Genomic DNA, 21,387 nt, shown 5'->3' with positions numbered 1-21,387 from the left:
ACCAGGGTCAGTGGTCACTCCAGGGCCACGATCTTGTCCCCAGCCATCACCCTCTGCTGGGTGTACTGGCCTCCCACTGCTGCATAAGAAATCACCCCGCGCTCAGCTGCTACGACAGCATCCTCTCTCATCTCACAGCCCTGGAGGGGAGAGGTCGGTGGGTCCAGGTGTCAGCAGGCCTGTGATCCTGCTGGAGGTGCGGGGGCAGAATCCGGGTCCAGGCTCCCTCGGTTGTTGGCAGAGCTCAGCTCCATGTACATGTGACTGTTTCCTCACTGCCCATCCCCCAGCGATCTTTCTCGCCTTCTAGAGGTGCCCACAGTCCTAGGCTCAGGGCCCCTCGCTCTGTCTTCAGTGCCAGCAATGGCGGGTCGAGTCCTCATGCTGTGAGTCTCTCCGACCTCGATTCTGCCTCCTCTCTTCCGTTTAAGGAGCCCAAATGCCCACCCGCCTCCCCCGTGAGGACACCCCTGTCCCTCAGTCGTTCCTTAGGCCACCGTGAGCCTGTCCCCCTCACCACGCTGGGGGCTGGGTTCTCTCCCCAAATGTGAATCTGCCCACACGCTCCTTTCCTGGAGGTCAGCCGCTCAGCATCAGGCCCTGACCCCCCAGCCAGCCCCAAATGTCCCTCCTGCGCCACCCCCGTCCTGCCCCGCAGCTCCTGCACGGCTTGCTTCCCGGCCCCCACCCTCTGCCACTGTATCGCTTTCCAGCAGTGAACTGAAGCGGCACCCTTTGTATCAAGCGGCATCCACAGGGCAGAAGCCCAGACTCCAGGGACGGCAAGACCGCGTTCCTCACCCACAGCTGGTCGCTCAGGCCCTCTCCCCGCCCCAAACGCCCCCCTCCATATGTCCACCTGCTAACTCCCAGGTCCCAGCTCCAAGTCCCCCGCCAGGCCCCCATCAGCCCCCTGCCAGCACAGCTGCGCTGGCCCCGTGGATGCTTGTAGATGTTTGTGGCACCATCTCCCCAGTCAGAGAAGGAGATCCAAGGGGGAGCATTTTGAACAACTCCTCCCCTCCCCCAACCCGCCCCGCCCCCACCCCGTAGGGCCCCCTACAGGTGTGCTGCAGGAGTGTGGCTGCCTACGGAAACACCACGCAGACTGGGCTCAGTAGACAGAGGACATTGGTGAATGACTGCTAGCCCGGCCACCCCACCAAGACATTCGAAGCATGAGCAGGACACACACCTGCCTCCACAAAGGTCTGGAGTCACTGGCCCGACCAGCATCAAAGACCAAACTTCAGACCCGGGGTGTGGAGGAAGGCTCAGAGCCATCTGGCCACCCAGCGCTGGCCGCCCATGTGCGGCGGGGCTGAAAACCGGCCCTCAACCACGTCCACGTCTTGATCCCCGGGACCTTGAGGGTGACTTGAAATGCAAAGTCTTTGCAGGTGTGATTAAGTGAAGGGTTCTGAGATGAGGTGATGATCCTGGATTATTCGAGTGGGCCCTAAACACCATCCCAAGTGTGCTTAGAAGGAGGAGGGAGATCCGACACATGGAAGAGAAGGCCACGTAAGGACAGAGCAGAGACACACCTGCAGAGGCTGGCCGCAAAGGCTGGAGCGACGCGGCCACGAGCCGCGCAGAGGGAGGAGGGAGCCTCTGCCGCCATGCCAGGCTGCTGCCTCCGGAAAGCGAGAGGATGTGTTTCTGTTACTTTGGCCCGCCCAGTTTGCGGTCATTTGCTCCAGCAGCCACAGGAACAAACCTGGGGATCCACTTGTGGGGCAGGAGAAGCAGGGATCCACTTGGTTTGGGTTTCGTGGGACAAGCTTGTGACATGCTCAGTCACCTCCACCCATAGCTGGGCTATAGCAGGCCGATGGTGGCAACGGCTCCCAGGGACGTCCCACGGTGCAGTGTGGCGGGAAGGGCAGGGCCCCACAAGACCGGGACCCTGGTGTCCCTCCTCGCGGAGTGAGGGGGTAGCATGGGCAAAACCAGCCCAAGAAAAAACTAAACTCTCCTTCTATTCTCTTCTCTCTGTGCAAATACTCCCAATGTGTCGTCATACGGAGAGAGTGCGGAAAATGCAGCCAAAAACGGTGGGGAAAGAGCTCTGAGGGAGCGTCAGGAAGGTAATGAACAAAATATTCTTCTAGGTTTTGTGATATTCTTGGTTTTTTAAATCTGTCATTCGTCGTGACTTTCTTCACTATTCTAAATAAATATCCGTTTTCATACCTGTGATTTTGTAAATTGTATTATTTTTCTTAACGCGGGCGCCCCAAGGCTTCAGACCCTGCAAAGCCAGACCCACCGTGCCTGGGCCTCGTCCCTGGGCCTCACAGGCAGGCGGCCGAGTGCACTGCCAGCCGGGCACTCTTGGTTCCTGTCAACACACTCACCTGTGAGGGACGGCTGCCGCCTAGGACAGCGGGTCCCGGGAACTGCCTACAGCCAAGGCTGTAAATGAGAACTGAGAGCGTGTGGAGCTATGTTCAGGAAGGGGGTCCAGGCCGGGGGCACAGACGCCATGCTTCCTACACCAAGAAGCTGTGGATGTCACCCTAACCAACAAGGCTCAGCTGCCAGGAGCACCTGCCATGCCTGCAAGGAGCCGGCTCATGAGGGACGCTCAGGCGGGGGGCAAGCAGGTGAGGGCCACAATTTGACGCACCGAGCCTCTGGGGTCCTCAGCCGCATGGCAGGCGGCCGGGATGCTGCTCAGCCTTGGGATCAGGGTGATCAGCTGTTTGTGGATTCGTGATGCCCCTTGACCTATGACATCTTTGATGAACTCAGAGAAGGGATGGGCCAACCGGTGTTCCTAGCTTCCACCATCTCTGCCCTCCCCTGGCCGTCCTGACCTTTAGCAGGGCTCAGATGTGTGGCCATGTGCCCTGCAGGCCACTGTTTACCAGCAGGCGCAGAAACGCTCTCAACAGCGTCAACCCCAACAGCTTTGCTGAGGCCGGGCGCCTCTCACCACCTCACGGGCCAGGGCCCACGTCAGCAGGGCCAGGCGAGTTAATCATTGACGCCCATCAACTGGACTCAGGGGCAGGCAGGGCCCAGAGTGCCGAGTTCACCAAGCCCTGCTGGGCTGGCAGAGGATGGGCAGGGGCTCCCCGAGGTCCTCAGAGCACGGGCCCTGGCTCCTAAGCCTAGCTCCTCCGTCTGGCCCCATCTCACTCTGGCCTGGGGGCTGCCCTCGTCCCTGGACGCAGAGAAGTCAACACAGCCTGTGTGTCCCTGAAGAAGGATAGCATCAGTCACCTCTCTGGTGTCCCTCGGGGTCAGCGGTCACATGCCTGGCACCCCAGCTCCCTAGCTGCTCCTCTTCTGGGGGACAGACAGACCAGATCTCATGTCTCTTCCTCCTCCACCCTCTAGGGCTTAACCCACGGCTTCCTGAAGACTTCCCAAAGTGGGGAAAGGTGGGCAGCCACAGTGGGGACGCTGATGGCCGGCTGGGGTCCCACAAAGGCCTGGTGCTGAGCGGCTGGTTCCTTCCAGAAGCAGAGCCCTCAGCAAGGAGCCAGGAGGCGCTGCCACACTCCCAGTGGACAAGGAGCCCCACCAGATGGTTGGGAAGGGAGCTGCCTCCTCCAAGATGACACCTCTGCCATGGCTCAGAGGACTGGTGTCCTCACCGGCTGGGACAGGCCAGCTACTCTGAGCTGGTTTCCGAGAGTGAGTAGGCACCTGCTGACCTCACCGTCACCGGGGCCTGAAGACCCTAGCACCCAGAGCAGCTCCAGGGGATCTTGGAAGACTCGCCCCTGTCTGGAAATCAACCCCACCACACCCCATCTTCCTAGTGACAGGTCTCTGGTTCACCTTCCAGTCGTGTGACTTTGCAGCCTCTTTGGGAAATGCAGCCCCTGTGACAGTGAGCCACAAGGCTTGCTGCAAGCCCACAGGGCCCGGGGGTGGTGGGGACAACACCGTGCAGGTGGGATGATGGCCAGAGTCCACCTTGTCCCTGCAACCCAGCCCCTGGAGAACTATGTGTGACCTCAACAGAATCACAGTTGGCCATGTACCAGGCCTGGAGGGGCAGGGTCAGAGGTGGGACAGGACCCCAGACAGAGTCTTCGGGCCAGCCTGCTCAGGGGCAGCTCCCCTCTCTCCGCCTGTGTCCAGCAGCCCTAGTGCCCTTGGGGAAGCCCTCCCTGGGGGCCCACACATGCTGGGCCCGGGCCCTCTCAAGGGCCGACAACCTGCATCTCCTAGGCACACTGCCTCTGTGTCTCTCCTTAATGGTGGGGCCGCTGCTGGTTTAATGCTGCGAGGGCCAAGCTGGGGGACACTGCAGTGCCCTGCTGGTGGAGGGCCATGTGGGGCCGGCCAGCATTTTCAGGCGTTCACCAGCCCGAGACACGACAGATCGGAGAGGCGGAGGGCACAGCAGCAGAGGGCAGGCTCCCCGAAGCCTAGGGAGGAGCAGTTGCAGGGGGTGTGGACAGGGCTCCATGGGGGTCTGAGTCCTGGGGCTGAATTGACCATCGAGTGTCACAGGTGGAGTAACAGGGACAGAGAACCGAAAAGCAGCTGTTGGGGCCACCAAGAAAGTACCAGTGGCATCTGAATAGCTGCTTCAGTGGAAAGGAGTGACCAGGAGAGGTGGGGAGGGAGGGAGGGATGCGGAAGTGGCCCAAGGACAACAAGGGCAAAGGAGAATGTTTGCCTGGTGTGGGTGGGGAGGCAGGGGGAGGGGCAGGAGCCAGAGTTGGTCTGAGGGAGGGCCCAGGCCTGGGGCCGGTGGCTCTGGTAAGGCCCCAGAATAGGAACCGGGAGAGGGTCTGAGTGGGAGGACACTCCGGGACGAGGTGTGGGGCTGCCCCAGGTGTGAGCTCCAGACAGGACAGGGCCTGGGGCTCAGAGTGGTGGAGGGAGGCCCTGGGGCAGCAAGGAGTGGCAGCTGGCAGGGGAGGGCAGCTGGGAGTAGGAGTGTGTAGGAGAAGGACCAGCGTCCATGGGAAATGGGACTCCTTAGGCAGAGTTCGTTCTCGACAGCAGAAGAGTGGAAAAGAGGTTCAAGGAGGCTGAGGGTTTGTCCTGGCCCACCTGGGAGAGGGGGCGCCCCACAGGCCACAGAACCCAGAGGGGCCTTTGCAGAAGGTACATGCAAGTTCTCATACTCCCAGGAATGCTGGAACACTCTGGATGCTCTGTGAAGCAGTCCTCTTCCCACCCCTGCAAGCCTCAGGCTCCCCAAACCGGGTCCCTCCCTGAAGGTGCTCAGCCCAGGCTGGGGCCACCCTGTCTGGGCAGCCTGCAGAGCATGGTGCCCCGGCCAGGCCTCACCACGTGCTGGCTGGAGTCAGGCCAATGCCACAGGCAGAGAAAACAAAATGCCTGACTCTTCAAAGCCACCTCCTGCACCTGAACACGTCTCCAAGGGTGGCAGACACCGGACTGCCAAGCAGGAGACCAGGAAAGACGACCAAGGGGAATGGAGGGGATGCTGTTACAGCTGCTCAGGGGTCCCTGGTGAGGGGCCTCGCAGCCTCTAAACACCGGCCCACCAGCCTGTTTGCCCCGGGAGGCGGTCAGACAGAGGCTCGGGGTGCTCCTGGCCCCACATACCACGGGTGTAGGTGCTGGCCCCGAGGGGTGCCGGCTGCAACAGAGGGCAGAGGCTGCGACCCAGGGGCGCTGACCCGGAGCAGCCGGTCAAGGTGAGGTCGCGCCGTCCTGCTCCCTCCTCTCCCCGGGTGCAAGAGGCCCCTCAGAAAGGCCACACCGCAGAGGACGACTCCCCTCCCGCCCTCAACCTCGGAGGCCGCCTCTGCCCTGGCGAAGGCGCCCACTCACCGCCACGCTCGCTCCGCATTCCGATGGTGCCGCCGGTGTAGACGGCCAGGAGCCGCCGCTCGGGCTCCGTCGCGCGAGCCATGCCCGGGACCAAGGGACCCGAGGGGACTGGGGGACTCGGGGCACTGGGGGCACCGTGGAGACGCGGGGGACCTGGGGTGACCGCGGGGCACTGAGGGGAGGCAGCGGGGAGCGCCGGGGGCAGCCCGCGGAGGGCGGGGCCTGCGGGGGAGGATGTAGAGGGCGGGGCCCCCGGGGGAGGGGCGGGGGTCCACCTGCTAGGGGCAGTGCCTTTGCGCGACGCCGGGAGCTGTCCTATGGGGTGCAGAGGCAGCTGCCTGGGGGCCAGGGGATGCTCGACCGGGAACCAGACCTTTCCCAGCACCGGGGCATGCGGCGGTTGGGGGTGGGCGGGGCCTGTCCAGCGACACGGGGCGGGGCGGGGCGGGGCGGGGCGGGGCGGGGCGGGGCGTGTCCTGAGCTGCCCCGCGCGATCTGATTTCTCACACTGCTTCCGCCCTGGGTGTTTGAGTTGCTGTGACGTGGGGCGCAGAGGCCATGTGCCTCCCAAACGGTGGTGCCAAAGGACCCCCAACGCGGAGTGGGGGCCGCCTCTCCGACCGGACAGCCCCCACAGAACCTAGTGCTCCAGCAATGCCAGTACTGTTGACCACGCCCTCAGTGTCTACTCCTTGGGGTGGCCCGGGGCAGGCAGAGGCCGCGGGCCACCCACCACACACGGTCGAGAAGGGCCAGAGGGGCCCCTCCAGGGCTGGAGCGCCCCCCCCACACACACACACACACTCCCACAGGCCACGAGGGAAGGGCAGCCGGGAGCAGGGTACCACAGGATGGAGCTGCAGGCTTGATGGCGAGTGGATTTACACCCCACCGCCCCCACCCTCGGCTCTAGCACTAAGGCTGCACCCTGACCACGTGGCGACCACGATGCTCTTCGGTGGAAAACTGTGTGCCTGTTTCTGGAAAGAGCCCTTCCCCGTCTGATTCTGATTCCACAGAAGTTATTCTGACAACTGACAACAATGCAGAAGTAACTCTCGTCTACACACAAGCAAATGAATCCTATCCAGAGGGTGGAATTAGTCAGTGTATTAGTCTGCTCCGCTGCCACAACAAAAGATGGCGGGGTGGGGGGGGGCGGCTTCAACAACCTTTACTCTCTCTGGTCCTGGACGCTGGAAGTTGGAGGCCAGGCTGTGGGCAGGGCTGGGTCCTCCTGAGGGCTCTCTCCCTGCTCGCGTGCAGACAGCCTTTCCTGTGTGCACGGGTCGCTTTGCACGTCTCTGTGAGTTCCCAGATTTCCTCTCATGACAGCAGTCAGAGTGGATTAGGCCCCACCCGGTGCCAGGTTTTAACCTGCCCCTCTCAAGGCCCTGTCCCCACGCTATGCTGATGTGCTGCCATCAGGGCGTCAACAGGCGAATCTGAGAGGGACACAGGTCAACGCCCCATCCCCCCCGGAAAGCCAGTGTTTCCTCCCTCCACATGTTCATGTCACCATTCCTGCTCCATAACTGTGTCTGTCCCTGGGCTTCTCCTCTGAGGGGGTCCTAATGATGAGGATCAGGGCTGCCCCAGGGAGAGAAGCCCAAGGCGTCCCACCCTACATACTGATCCATATGATCCTCCGGGAAGCACAGGACGTCCTGACCTGATCCGACCTGACTCCTATCCAAAGCTATAGGACCACCCAGTAACCAGACCCCACCTGCACTGACACCATTTTAATGATTTTTTTCATGATCTTTCCTTTGTCTTGTAAAGAAATAACTCCCCTCCCTTGCCTTATAAATTTAGCCCTAACCCTCAACACATTGCAGCTCTTCACTGCCCATGGGTCCTGTCCCCGTGCTACTCCATGCTATTCTCTGAATAAAAGAGCACTACTGCCAGACCTTGAGAGTCCAAGAAAGCTTTCTTTTGACTCCTTAGCTTGCCGAGCCTGCTTCGCTAACACCTGTCTGGGCCCCTCCTGGTGGGGTAAGGGAGCTCCTCAGTATGAGCCAGAATTCACCCTTGTGGAAAGCCATCCCTTAACAACCCACGGGCCACCCTAAGTCCCAGGAGACACAGCTGGGGCTGGGGCAGGCCTTTTCTGGTGACATCCAAACAGTGGCTTCTCTTCCAGGGGTGCGGGAGCCACACCAGGTTTTGCTGTCAAATTGTGCGAGAACCAAGGGTGGACTTGGTGTCGCCTGCAGATGCCAGCCGGTCTTTAGGCAGCTCAGCTGCTCTGCCATGCTCTTTCCTGTCCTGCTTTGATTGCATTTTTGCTTACGGCTGCCTCTGTCTACCACATTCTCACTTAACCATTTACGGGATACGTGCGTAAGTGCCTGCTGGGTCCGGGTGCCTCTCTAGGCGCTGGGGACTCGGCCCCGTCCCCCTGGAGCTCACCTGCTAGGGCAGGGTGGTGCTGCTGCTGCAACAGACACTCCCTCCCCCGGCGCCTGCTGGTGACAAGTGCTGTGAGGATCAAGAAGGGAGAAGAGTGACAGATGGCACCGTTTCTGACAGGGTGGTGAGGGAAGGTCACTTTGAAGGGCTGACATGAACAGAGCCTAAACAGAGAGAGGGAGATCGTGCCAGGCAGAGGAAGGCAGGTGCCCAGCCCCAGGCAGGAACAGCTCAGTGAGTCAGCCCAACCCCCAGGAGGTTGACGGGGCGGGGCGGGTCACTCAGAGGGAGGGGAAGCTGGCTACCGGGCTGTGGGGCCAGGTCAGCACTTTGGATTTAACCCTCAACGTGACTGTCATCCCCCAGAGGACAGGCTGGTTTGTCTTAAACTCTGCCTGCTGTATGGAGAGGACAGACAGAGGGATAAGAGCGTCGCTGGGGGCCGAGGGGCAGGGTTCAGGGAATGGGTGACAGTGAGAGGTGGTCATATTGGCAACGCATTTGAAGCTTGGGTGTGAGGCAAAGACAAAAGTTAGGGCCAGGCAGGGGGGAGGCGAGGCGTGTTGGGAGCATTATGTCTGAGATGCCACCTGGAGAGCCCAGAGGAAATGACAGTTACATGTTCTGGGGTCATCAGCGCAGGGGTGACGTTTAAAGTCATGGCAACAACAAGGTCGCCCAGGAGCAGGGAAACTGAGGCCCAGCCTGAGCCCAGCAGCCCAGCCATAGAGGCAGGAAAATGGCAGAAGTCAGGAGAGCCCAGGTGGGAGGCAGGGCGTGCACACACCAAGTGGGGCAGGCAGGGGCCATGCGCTGAGCAAGATGGAGGCCCTGGCCGACCTGACCTCCTGCCATGGAGCAGAGGGGCAAACGCCCCACTCCAGAGCACTTCATATTTTCCCCTGGGCTCCCTGATGCTGGAGGAAAGGCTTTTCCCACAGGGAGTGGCTTCCTGCCTGTGGTTAGGATCCCTCAGGGCAGAGAGCTATCCCAAGATCCACCAAGGCTCCTCCACTGGATAGGCCTTGCCAGTGGTGCCCAGGCCCAGAGGTGAGTCCAGAGGACCTGGATAGGCCCATCAGTTCTCATCAAGCTCAGCCCCCACCCCCTCCCCTTGATCAGTTTTGTTTCCCAAATTGTTCAGGGGAGCATTGCTTCCTGGGCCCCCAGGGATCCCTAACGCCTCTTCCCTTTCTCACTTCTGGCCCACACCCTTGCGAGCGCCATTCCCTCCATGCCAAGCAGAGAGCCCACCCCAGAGCAGCGCAAGTGTGGCAGTGCTTTTTCTGCAAGAAAAACCCCCAAGAGGACTGACAACTGAGGGCCATGCCAGCAGCCCCCTGGCAGCTGGAGGGGCACATCCGTCACTCCCGAGGGGAGCCCGATGAGGCGTCACCAAGTCCCCGCACCTTCCAATGGGACAGGGACGTCTGCAACTAATCAACAACTGGACATTCACAAGGAAAAAATAGCCTCAACACTTATCTCACCACACAGGAGTTAATTTGATATGGGTCATAAACCCAAATACAAATGCTAAAACTATAAAGTTTCTAGAAGAAAACACAGAAGAATTTCTTTGTGAGCTGGGGTCAGGCAAAGATTTCTCAGGGAGGAAACTCAAGGCACTAATCATAAAAATATTAAAATTAAAATAAACTTCATCAAAACCCCAACTGCTATTTATCTAAACACCACTGTTAAAAAATGAACAGACCATATACAAAAACCAACTCAAAATGGATTAAAGACTAAACATAAAACCTAAAACTATAAAACTCCTAGAAGAAAACACAGAGGAAGAGCTTCATGCCACTGGATGTGGCAGTGATTTCCTGGAAATGACACCAAAAGCAGAGGCAACAAAAGCAAAAATAGACAAATGGGACGACATCAACCTTAGAAACTTTCGTGCATCAAAGGACACAATGAACAGAGTGAAAAAGCAATCTATGAAATCAGAGAAAATATTTGCAAATCATATCTGATAAGGAGTTAATATCCAGAATGTAGACAGAACTCCTGCAACTCAACAATAAAAAAATGAAATAACTCAAAAAATTGGCAAAGAACTTGAATACACATTTCTCCAAAGATTATATACAAATGGGCAATAAATGTATGAAAGGATACTCAACACCACTAATCATCAGAGAGATGCAAATCAAAACCACAATCAGATATCGCCTTACACCCTCTAGGTTGACTACTATCAGAACAGCAAATGTTGGTGAGACTACGGAGAACTTGGAACCCCGTGCACTTGTGGCGGATCTGTAAAATGGTACAGCCTCTATGGAAAACAGTAGGGAGATTCCTCAAAAAATTAAAACTAGAAATACCATATAACCCATCAACCCCACTTCTAGGTGCGTCTCCAAAAGAATTCAAAGGCAGGTCTGGAAGAGGTATTTGCACCCCACGCTCAGAGCAGCACTATCCACAACAGCCAAGAGCGGGAGGCAACCCAGTGTTCTTGATGGATGAGTGGATCAACAAAGTGCGGTATATCCATACAGTGGAATAGTATGCAGCCTTAAAAAGGAAGGAAATCCTGTCACATGCATGCACCCCGAGGACACAACGCTAAGTGAAATAAGCCAGTCACAAGAAGACAAATACTGTATGGTTCCACTTATATGGGGTCCCTAGAGTAGACAAATTCAGAGAGACAGAAAGTAGAATAGTGAGTGGTGGGGGAGGGGGAACAGGGAGTTAAGTGTTTAATGGGACGGAGTTTCAGACTTGCAAGATGAAAAAGTTCTGGAGATCTGTTTCACAACCATGTAAATATACTTAACACTTAAAAAGAATTAAGACGGTAAATATTATGGTTTTTTTACCACAATAAAATAGGCAAGGACAGATTAGGAGAAAATATTCACAAAACATATCTGACAAAGGACTTCTATCCTGAATAAACAAAGAACTCCTACAACTCAATACTAAAAATACAAACAACCTCCCAAAATGAGACACGAGACTTGAACAGATCCTTCACAGAGGAAGACACCTGTAAAATTTAGTAGAAAGAATGGTTAACTAGTGAAGGAGCGTAACTACTAAGCAGGGTGAACAGGATTCTAAAGGGTGCAGGAAGAGAAGGTGTGGAGCAGCCACTGCCTGCAGGGCTGAGGGCAGCACCCCAGGAAGGAACAAGCTTGGAAGAGACCCTCCTCCACCACCACACACCAGACTCAGACCTCTCAGGAGAGGGTGAGGCTGAGGCCGCTGGATGGCCTGCGGCACAAGGGCTGCGACTGGCGGGCAGGAAACCGCTCACTGGTGAGATTTGCTGGGAAGCCACCAGCCGGCAGAAAAGCCCCAGAAGCAGGAAGAGGGGACCCCTTCTCCTGCGGCGGCCCTCCGGAGCCCTCTATCGGCAAGGCCTGACACAGCGCCAGCTGGGAAAGGAGAGCGCTTACGGGGCCAGCTCCAGCATGAGGAAGGACAGCAAAGAAGGGTGGATGGGGGCTTGGAGGGAAAGGCTCCCACAAGCAGAGTGGAAATTATAATCACTTTGGAAAATTTGGTAATCCCACCACTCTTATGTATTTACCCAAGAAAAATGAAAACATTCACCTATGAAGACTTGTTCATAGCAGCTGTATTCGTAATGGGCCCAAACTGAAAACAGTTCACATGCCCACGAGTAGGAGAACAGATAAAGAAATCGGTATATTTATACAATGGAGAATAAAAGAGCAAACTATTGATTTATACAACATGAATGAACCTCAAAAACATCACGTTGAGCAAAAAGCAGCCTGACACAAAAGAAAACGTGCCGCAGGATTCCTTTACCTGGACTTCTACAACAGCCAAAACTAATCTGCAGTGGAAGAGATCAGAACGGCACGTGGGAACTTTCTGTGGTGACGGAGATATTCCGTTCTCTTAACAGAGGTGTGATTGCACGGGCGTGTGAATTCATCAGAACTCACTGAACTATATAGTTCAGATCTGTCCACTTCCCTGTGTGTAAATTACAACTCGAAGAATGTTAAAAGGGAAAAAAAGAACCTCTGATTTAGAGCTATATGAAAAAAGGGGGCAAGAACATAGAAAGACCTGGTGATTCCCTTTACTTTTATATTATCCAAATCAAAAGTTATTTTACAATAAACCTAAACAATCAATAACATACAGACAACAAACCTTATATAACCCTCCAAATTGTTTATAAAAATACTTCCACAAAGTTGGAAGAAGTTCTGCTTGTCAATTTCTCATCAATATTTCCAACTTTTTTTCATTTATGAAGCATTCCCCACTATTAATAGTTTGCAAGCTGGTAATTAGAAAAGCTTCAAGTTTTGCCTGTTGAGTAACAGCTGCTGACAAACCTACAGTTCTCAGAGAAATGGGCTAGATGGCAGTGCTGTCACTCTCACGGACACTCAAGTGATGAGGAAAAGAAATGTTCCCTGAACTAGAACTGGTTTGCTGAAACACAAGTATTAGCTGACTATTAAATGGAATTTAAGCAAGAAAATATTATGTAAGAGAGGATATGCCACTTTCTACTTACAGGTCTTCAAAAGCACAGCCTAACTTATCATTCCACTAGAGTATTTGCCTGTCTTTCGACGTTATACTACTTCTCTGAGGTGATAATGACATTTTCCTTTTTTGCTTAAAAATCTTTAAGTTAATGTTCTAAGATTATTCCAATACAAAAGCAAATCCAGAGACTAATCTAGAAGGCGCCTGAGAGCAGGGCCCTGCTTCCTGACGCGGTATTTAATCACACTCTCTCGCTGCTGGGCCCCGGGCTGAGTGAGCCTCGGCTTGCTGTCAGGGCCTGGGTCAGATGCACTCTGGTATCGCTTAAAGCAGAGGGGTAACTTCTTGGTAGAGAGAGAAAAGGCTTAATAATATTTACTTACTTGAATTCTGATGGTTTAGATACCATCTCTGCTTCTAAAAGGAAGCCTGGACGTCTCAGCGAGTGAGCATGTGGTTAAGAGTTACTCCGAATCCAGGCAAGTCTGAATAAACAGGCTGGAAGCAAATATCCATGAGCACACTTAATCTAAGACACATCCGTCTGCCTTCGTCTCTTCTCATGATTTTTAATTCTCATTCTGCAATTTAGCACTTTGTTGATTGTGTTTTCTTTTACTTTTTAAGGGGTTTTTTAAGGATATACTGTATCAGACAGGAACTATGTCTGGCTGCTTGTAACACAGACCAAAAGTAAAAGAGGATTTAAAAAGTTAATTTCTCTCTCCAATAAAAGAAGTCTGAAGATAGGTAGTTCAGGCCTAGTGGGATGGCTCCAGCTCCAGGGTTGACAGGAACCCAGATTCTGCCATTGTCTGTGGGTGGCTTCCATTATCAAGGTCTTCTCAAGGCTGAATATGGCTGCTAAAGCTCCAGTCATCAGGTCTGTGTTTCAGGAAAGAAGCAGGAAGAAATCTAAAAGAAAAGGGCCCTTACTTACCACAGCTCTCATGCCAGATGACGGAGGCCATTATTTAGAATGTAACCTTCCACCTTTTTCTCTGTGCTCTGAATTCCATCCAGACACACATAAGCATGTATACACACTTATACATATACATGCACATGTACATGGGGTTTCCAATTACTGAGTTTTTAAATGAGATGTTAAGCACATTTCTTCACCTTTCTGTTCCCCTCACCATACTTTGTGGAAACCCCTTCAGGTTAACAGCTATAACTCTCAACTCACTCTCCAGACAGCTGCACCCTATTTCTGGATGTCGATAGCCATACTTTCCGTAGCCACTCCCCTTTGATGGACAGTCACTGCTTCCAGATTCGGCCATTACACTGTACAGCCTTCCTCACATATCCAAGTCGAAGGGGAGGCCTATTTTCAGTTTTCACAGATGTTGCCAGGTTGATTTCCAAAGAAGCTAAAACACTTCATATTTTACCAGCAATATATGTTATTTTTCCCTCCACCTCCCCATCAACAACAAATGATACAGCTCCTTTTAAAATCCCGCCAGCTAGTCTATGAGCACAAGGCTCACTGATTTCTACCTCCCTTACTACTAAGGAATTTGAGCATTTTCATGGTTCTTGGCCACTAGGATTTGCTCTTCTGTGGACCATCTATTCATATTAATGGTCCTGTTTTTCTGTTTGATCGTTGCTCTTTCCTGACAATTTTTTAAAACGTTTCTGTATGGTATATATTAGCCCTTTGTCATCTACATCACAAACATTTCTTCCAATCTATCCATTAGTTGGCTACGGTATCCTTTGCCATATCAAGTTTTTAATGCACAGTAACATGTTTGTATCTTCTTGCGCAGTTTCTGGTTTTCCAATCTAGGTTAATAAGGGTTCCCCTATACCCACAGTGGGATTCCATCCTTGGGCATTTATTCATCCATATAAACTTTAAGACATTTTTATCCAATTCCAAAAAGATACCTGATTGGGATTATAATTGGAATTGTAGCTATTTATATAACAACTTGACATTTTTATTGGTGTAAAATCTTCCCAAGTATGCTTTCTCAACTGTTCAGATTCTGTGTATATCTTTCAATAAGACCTCAGTTTTCTTCATATGGGCACCGGGCCAATACCTTTATTCTGAAACATTTTTTTCACCATATAACATGGGATGTTCTCTGGGTTCTTATTGCCTTAGTGGGAAAAGCTGGTGACGTTTGTGTCTTTAGCGTATTTAGACACCTTACCAAAGTCTCTTCTCATAGCAGTGTCTTCTAGGTCGCGCAGCAGAGTTCCCGCAGCAGGCCCAACACTGGGCTCCTCAGAAGGCCCGCTTGCAAGGCCGGCTTCGGCTGGCACCTGGGGGCTTGCGTTCAGGAGGGCTCCCACCATCCCCTAACTGATGAGAGTGGCTCACTGCGCCTCAACTGTTTGCAGAGACAGTGTGGTTTATGCAGAACTGGGAGTCTAGAATTTGGGTACATGTTAGGCAGAGGGTGCCCATGTGACCAGCCTCCAAAAAAATTCCCTCGGGCACTGAGACTGTGGCGAGCTGCCCTGGGAGACACCACTTCACACTGTCGTGGTCACTGGGTGCTGGACACATTAAACACATCCTGTGTGACTTCACGGGGAGGGGACTCTTGCAAGGTCACACCTGGTTTTTCTGGACTTCGCCCCATGTGCCTGCTGCCTTTGTTGATGTTATTTTGTATCCCTTTGCTGTACTAAATCTCAGCTGTGAGTACAGCCACATGCTGAGTCCCGCGAGTCCTTCTAGCCAATTACCAAACCTGGAAATGGCCTTGGTGAGCCCAACACACAGGCAGACATCACATCAGCAAAAAGAGCTTTCTCTCTTCTTGTCTAATGTCATCTCATCTCTCTAGTCTTATTGCATTTGCTAGAAGCATCAAGTCATTGTTAAATAAGTGACAGTGGACACCCCTGCCCACTTCCTAATTTAACTGACACGGCCTTAATGTTTTGCCATTTAAGAGGACATTTACTGTTGATTTTTGGTTTTCATTACTTTTAAGTAACACCAGTCTCCCAACACCACAGTTCAAATATCAGTCACCACAGTGAATGAACAGTGATTAACTGCATAAAGCACAAACTGTGAGCTCCTCGCTCCACCAATCACTATGTAAATAACAGATGTCCATCACAACTGGGGACCAATCATGTCATTTCTTTCCAAGTCCATCCGTCACTGGTCACTGAGCATCTGTTATTCAATTTACATACAGACAGCAAAGTTGTAGCTGTGCTGCCTCCTTCTCTCCCAGTGAGAAACTCATAACATTTAAAAAAACGGATACTTGAAAGAGAATTGGCCAATAAAGGTGAAAGTGCAGCAAAGGAACAAAAAGTCACAACCTGGAAGTGAAATCCAAATTGAACAGTAGTAGAGTCACAGAAGAAAGAGGCGCTGGAGGGAACGTGCATCCAGCCCCGTTCCAGGGACTCACGTGTGCCGCCAGAGGAAGCTGGTGAGAGAGACTGGTCGACACAAAGGAGGAAAGAGGTTGTGATGAGAAGCGTGAAGACACTGCGAGGAGGGGATGCCAACAAAAACCTTCATGTTAAAAGATCTCTCAGATTTCACAGCATTGAAATGTAAAATTTATACTTAAAGAAGCATGTAAAATATATAAAATGTTGGAAATGGATCCAAACTTAGGAAGGACTGTGACAATTCACCCAGGCAGAGAAAGATGCTCATTCCAGAGCATGTTATATAATGAGAAGAGACAAGCACCGTTCAAATTACCACTAACTTCTCTACAAACACTTCAGTTCTCAACGCTTCTGTTTTAAATTACAGTGTAGTAAGTAAGTTTTACTATTCTCGTTATTCTATATATTTATAACTGAAAGTGTTTTTTACTGTTTTGACAAAATACTTTGAAGGTACAACTCAGTTCTGCTCATTAAGATCGCTTTGCATAGTTTCAGCTCGCGGTCATTTTACGGTCCTCACCGACAGTGGAAAGGAAGAGCTGCCTGTAGCTCTCTCCTGTTTCTATTTCACTTCATTGTTTCTTTTAATTTAGGAATGGATGCTAAACTGCATGCAATGCCCTTTCAGCATCCATTGACTAGAATCATAGAATTCTCCTGCTGTATTGGTTGGACTTGCTTGATAGTTCTTGATAGGAACCTGCTCTTACATTCCTGGAACAGGCCCTGCTCTGTCAGTTACTTTTCTGAACACCACTGGACTCTCCTCACTAACAATTTAGTTTTTCCACCTATAGTATGCACTTTTCCACTACTGATACTATTGTCACCAGATCTTGACATCACACTTGGGAGCTAGCTTCTTAAAATGAACTGCAGGCACTCATTCTCGTGGTTTGGGGAAGTTATACAGAATTTAAATGATCTGTCCTCTAAAAGCTGGGAACCCAGCTGAGGCTAGACTGTTTTCTACTGGTGGAATTTTATCCCATTTAGCCTTTCACTCTTTCTTGTTTTTTCTTTTAATCAGACTTTTGATTATCATTTTAAAGGAACAAGCTTTTGGCTTTATTTATCCTGATTAATTTTTTTTCTTGATTTTATATCTTTAATACATTTCTCTTCCTAGCAATTGTTTTTCTTTGTCTAATTTCTTAGACTTAGTTCCTTTTTCAGTCTGAGCATTCCACATGTGTAGTATTTTTTCATTGCCTTCTTTGTAGTTAATATTTATTCTTTTAATTCCCTCTTTGATCCAACAGTTATCTAGGAGAATTTTGTTTTCTAATTTCCAAGTAGTTAAATCTTGGAAAGGAGGGGACCTCCTTTCTATTATTTACGTCCAATTTTAATGGACTATGTGACCAAAAACCGTGGCCTTTAAAATCCCATTTAAAAACTGTTTCTTTGTGGTCAAGTACATGATCTACTTTTATAAACATCTCACAAACATAAGAAGAAAAGGATAGTTTTAACTAGAGGAATGTTGGCTCCTATACACAGATGATCAGCTTTATTGATTACATTATTTAGTCCCTGTGTCCTAATCAGTCAGTGAGAACTCTCAGAAGTGAACAAAGCTGTACCCAGACTACCAGTCAACATCGTATTTATCCCTGTGTTTCTGAAAGCTTTTTGCTTACAATATGTCATCACTATGCCGCTCAGTGCACACGTGTTCATAACATATAATTTTGCCTTTGACATTAAATAACATTCCTCTTTATTCAGAGCTCTTGACCTTAAACTTCACCTTGTCTGATGCTACAAGCACAGCTCCGCTTTCTTTCTGTTGGCGTTTCTCCAATGTCTTCAGCTGGCCTTTATTTTTGACTGTTCTCACTGTGTGTGTTCTCGTGGCCAGCAGAGCCACGTCAGTGACTGCAGCCCTATCTGACGAGCTGTCACGTAATGACCGATACGCTGGGTCTCACAACCCTCACCTTCACGTGTATCACTTCTCCCGCGTGGGTTGTTTCTTATTGCTCCTCTTCCCTGTGTCAGGCGTGCTCAAGCTGTGACTCTGCGTCCCCTTTTGGAGGTTCTGATTCAGGGCTCCCTTTGCCTTCGCTGCTCTCGTGGTCACAGCTGTCACGTGAAGACTGTTGCCAAGGGTTTCCCACACTGAGACACTTCCTTCCCCCGAACCCCAACACAGTGAGACGCAACTTTAGAATCCCCACCCCCACGCCCCATGAGACTCGTGGGACACTTTTATGAGCTGATCCGTATTTTTAAAAGAAAGAATGCTGTATGTAGAGTGGACAGGAGGGGAGGAGGAACAGAAGGTGTGGAGAAATCAATTAGGAAGCTACAGGGTCAAAGATGCTGGTGGCCAGGATGCTGGCCACGGAGATGGTGACACAACGGAATTTCGGATGTGTTCCGGAAATTAAAGTCTGCAGGGCTTATACGCGGAACAAGTGAAAAAAGCAAAATAGTCCGGCCACCATCTGTAAACTGCAGCAGCCAGACCCTCCCCCACCCAGACATTTCACAGCTTCCCACACATCTTTACTCCACGACCCCGTGGGTACTGCAGGCTCAAATCCACACCTTCCCCCGCTCCACCAAATCTGCTCTTATTTTCCTGGCAAAGGACGTCACCACCGACCCAGTTATCTAACTGAAGCCCTAGAGGTCATCCCAGAAGACTGCTCATCGCTCACTTCTAGTCAGTCAGCTAGCCCTGTCAAGTCTACTGCCTTTAGGGCTCTGAAAACTCCTCTCTCCCTCACCAGCCCCACTGCCAGAAGCCAGGCCAGGTCGCTGCTTGCCTCACTCCTAAAAGGCCCTCCTCCTCCCAGAGAATCTGTTCTCCCAGCTTTGGTCTCATCACCTACTCCTATGCGTTCCCATCTATCCATCACCTTCAAGCCAGAACAATCTAAAGTTCAAATGTGAGCATGTCATTGCCCTGCTTAAAATCCTTCATTCACCAGGCACAGCCTTCATTATAAAACACCATGCTCCTTTGTGACCTGGCCATAGAAACCCAACCTGACCAGCTTACACAGAAAGCAGAATTTATTATCAGGCTCCTGGACAATGTCACAGAACCCAGGGGCAGGACACTGGCTGGACCCAAGGACTCAAATGTCCCCCAAGCGCCCCTGCTCCTCCTGTGCCTGCTGCTCTGGGCACAGTAGCTTCAGCTGTCACTCCAGCAGCAGGCCAGCCTTCTCCCTACAGCAGAGAACACGGCTCCAGAGCTTCAGGCCTTCTGGTTGCGGCCACTTGAGAGGAAGTGGCCTGATACCCCACCTTCCCATTTAGAGACCTGAAGGGTGCTCTGGTCCAGGTAAAGACAGGCGCCTCCTTCTAGACCAACGTGCGATCCACTATACCGACAGCATGGGAGCAGCAGCAGCATGGGGGTGTTCAGTACCAGCAATTCTCAGAACCGGGTGGGAGAGGCATCGCAGGGCAGACAAAAAGCATTAAACACTCTCTGCTTGTTCAGTTTCCTCTCGTGCTAATTCTCCCCTTCGATCCTACATCCCAGCCTTCCTGACTATTTAGTCCTCCAAACGTGCAGGCTGTCTGATCATCTTCATACAGTTCTTCAGAAGGGCTACAACGCCCTCTCCCTGCCCCAACCACTTGTATCACCCGCTTCTCCATCTTTCTTGAAAGCTCAGCAGAAACGTCAGGTCTCTGAGGAAACCACAGGAAACGCTGTGTCGTGCCCGCTTCGCAAGGTGGAGGCCAGGCCCCTCAGAGCCCCTTGGCTCCGTCTGCCTCGTGACAGCACACACCTCCTTCCTTCCAGGGGTCTGTCTCCCCACTAACTGTGAGCCCTTCTAGCAGAAAGCCTCCTTACTTCTACCTCTAGCATCCTGTACCTGCCACCCAGTACCTACTCAACTGTTTAGAAAGTCACCTTTTTCTAAAATTACTTAGGTTGATGATAATTTATTTCTGCACTTCTCAGTCACTGTGAACTCCTGTAATTCAGTAATCCATTTTACATTTAACAAGTCGCTTTTACATCTGAATACAGCACTCTGACATCTCCATAGCAACGAGCCCTGTGACAGAGGAGGTGGCTTTGCCAGCTGCTTGGAGGCACTGGCGTGAGGCACACGGTTGAGGGCCATCGGGTGGTCTTACTGCGAGACTGGGGTAGGGAGACCACCTTCGTGGCCTGGCTGTGCCCCCGGCTTTCATGCATTCTGGGCTCCTTTCCGCTCCTGCAAACATGGGGCTCCCCAGAGTCTCTCCTCTCCTGAGGGACGCGGGCGGAACCTCCCCCGCAGACAACTGCCTCCCCAAGCTTTCACGGATTCTATTCCAACGTATTTGAATATTAACTGGCTGTCAGGTACTTCAGAATCAGAAATTAACAGAATATAGATTCTACCCTTGAGAGACCTATAACACAATGTGAAAACTCTCTTAGGATGCTTAGCACTTACTGAGGGGCTGGGTAATCGGACTATAAACCCCAAAAAGGCAATCCAAAAATGCTTGTGGAATAAATAAACTGTTTAATCCTGGCAGTATAAAGCAAACATGAGGACACAGAAAAAAGGACCTTTAATTCTGTCCAGAGACTTACGGACAACTTTGCAATAGAAGGGATGCCTTTAGGGGGTGTGAGAGAGGACAAGGCTGATGTCACTAAGGGGGCAAGCAAGGGGAGAAGTTAGTCCAAGCAGAAGGAAGCGTGGGTGCAAGGAGAGAACCGTGAAGTGGTCAGGAAATGACGAGAAGCAGCCCCTTGGGGCCGCGCCCGGACTGCATGGTGCGGCAGTGACAGGGTGGCCAAAGTGCGTCCAGGCGGCCTGGAGGGCCTGCCCGCCCGCGGATACTGAGGCAGCAGAGTGCTGAGGTGACACACACCTGAGGAAAAGAAATGCAGCCACAGGGAGATGGTGAAAGAGGAGGCTGCAGTCAGAGACTGGGGAGGAAACTCCAGCTACAAGGCATTCTGACTCCAAAATTTCTACTGGGCCATTCTGACACCATTTTGACAAAGTGTTTGTGAATTTAAAATACACTAATTGCCACTTTATTCATAATTAACTCAAACCTGAAAACAAGCCAAATAACCATCAACAGGTAAGTAGATCAATAAAATGTGTAACAAGGAACCAACTGCTAAACACAGTAGCATGGAGAGACCTCAGAAACACGCTGAGGACGGAATCCAGACACACAGGGTAAACCCTGAACGAGCCCACTGCCCGAAGTTCCAGAAAGGGCAGCCCTGCTCTACAGCAGTGGTTCCCAGCCAGTGTGACGTCTGGAGACATTTTTGGTTGTCACAACTGGAGAAGGATGTTACTC

General features: G+C 51.9%; 1 protein-coding gene across 7 annotated transcripts in view; it reads right to left on the bottom strand.

Moving 5' to 3' along the window:
- The window catches only part of ASPG (asparaginase), a 28,468-nt gene extending 22,265 nt beyond the window's left edge, over positions 1 to 6,203 (bottom strand). For 5 of the 7 annotated variants that reach the window (XR_002803713.2, XR_002803714.2, XM_023628513.2 and 2 more), the window contains exon 1: positions 5,776 to 6,203. Coding sequence is in view for 3 of the 7 variants with exons in the window: in XM_023628513.2 (XP_023484281.1) it covers positions 5,776 to 5,857 (82 nt within the window). In the remaining 4 variants the exon portion in view is untranslated. The remainder of the gene's footprint in view (positions 1 to 5,775) is intronic. The other 2 variants (XM_070249156.1, XM_023628514.2) reach the window with 1 other exon arrangement.
- Positions 6,204 to 21,387: the final 15,184 nt, after the last annotated feature.

This window comes from Equus caballus, chromosome 24 (assembly GCF_041296265.1).
Source record: "Equus caballus isolate H_3958 breed thoroughbred chromosome 24, TB-T2T, whole genome shotgun sequence".
NCBI lineage: Eukaryota > Metazoa > Chordata > Mammalia > Perissodactyla > Equidae > Equus > Equus caballus.
Note: the sequence above shows the minus strand (reverse complement) of the source record. Positions and strands in the feature narration are given on the sequence as shown.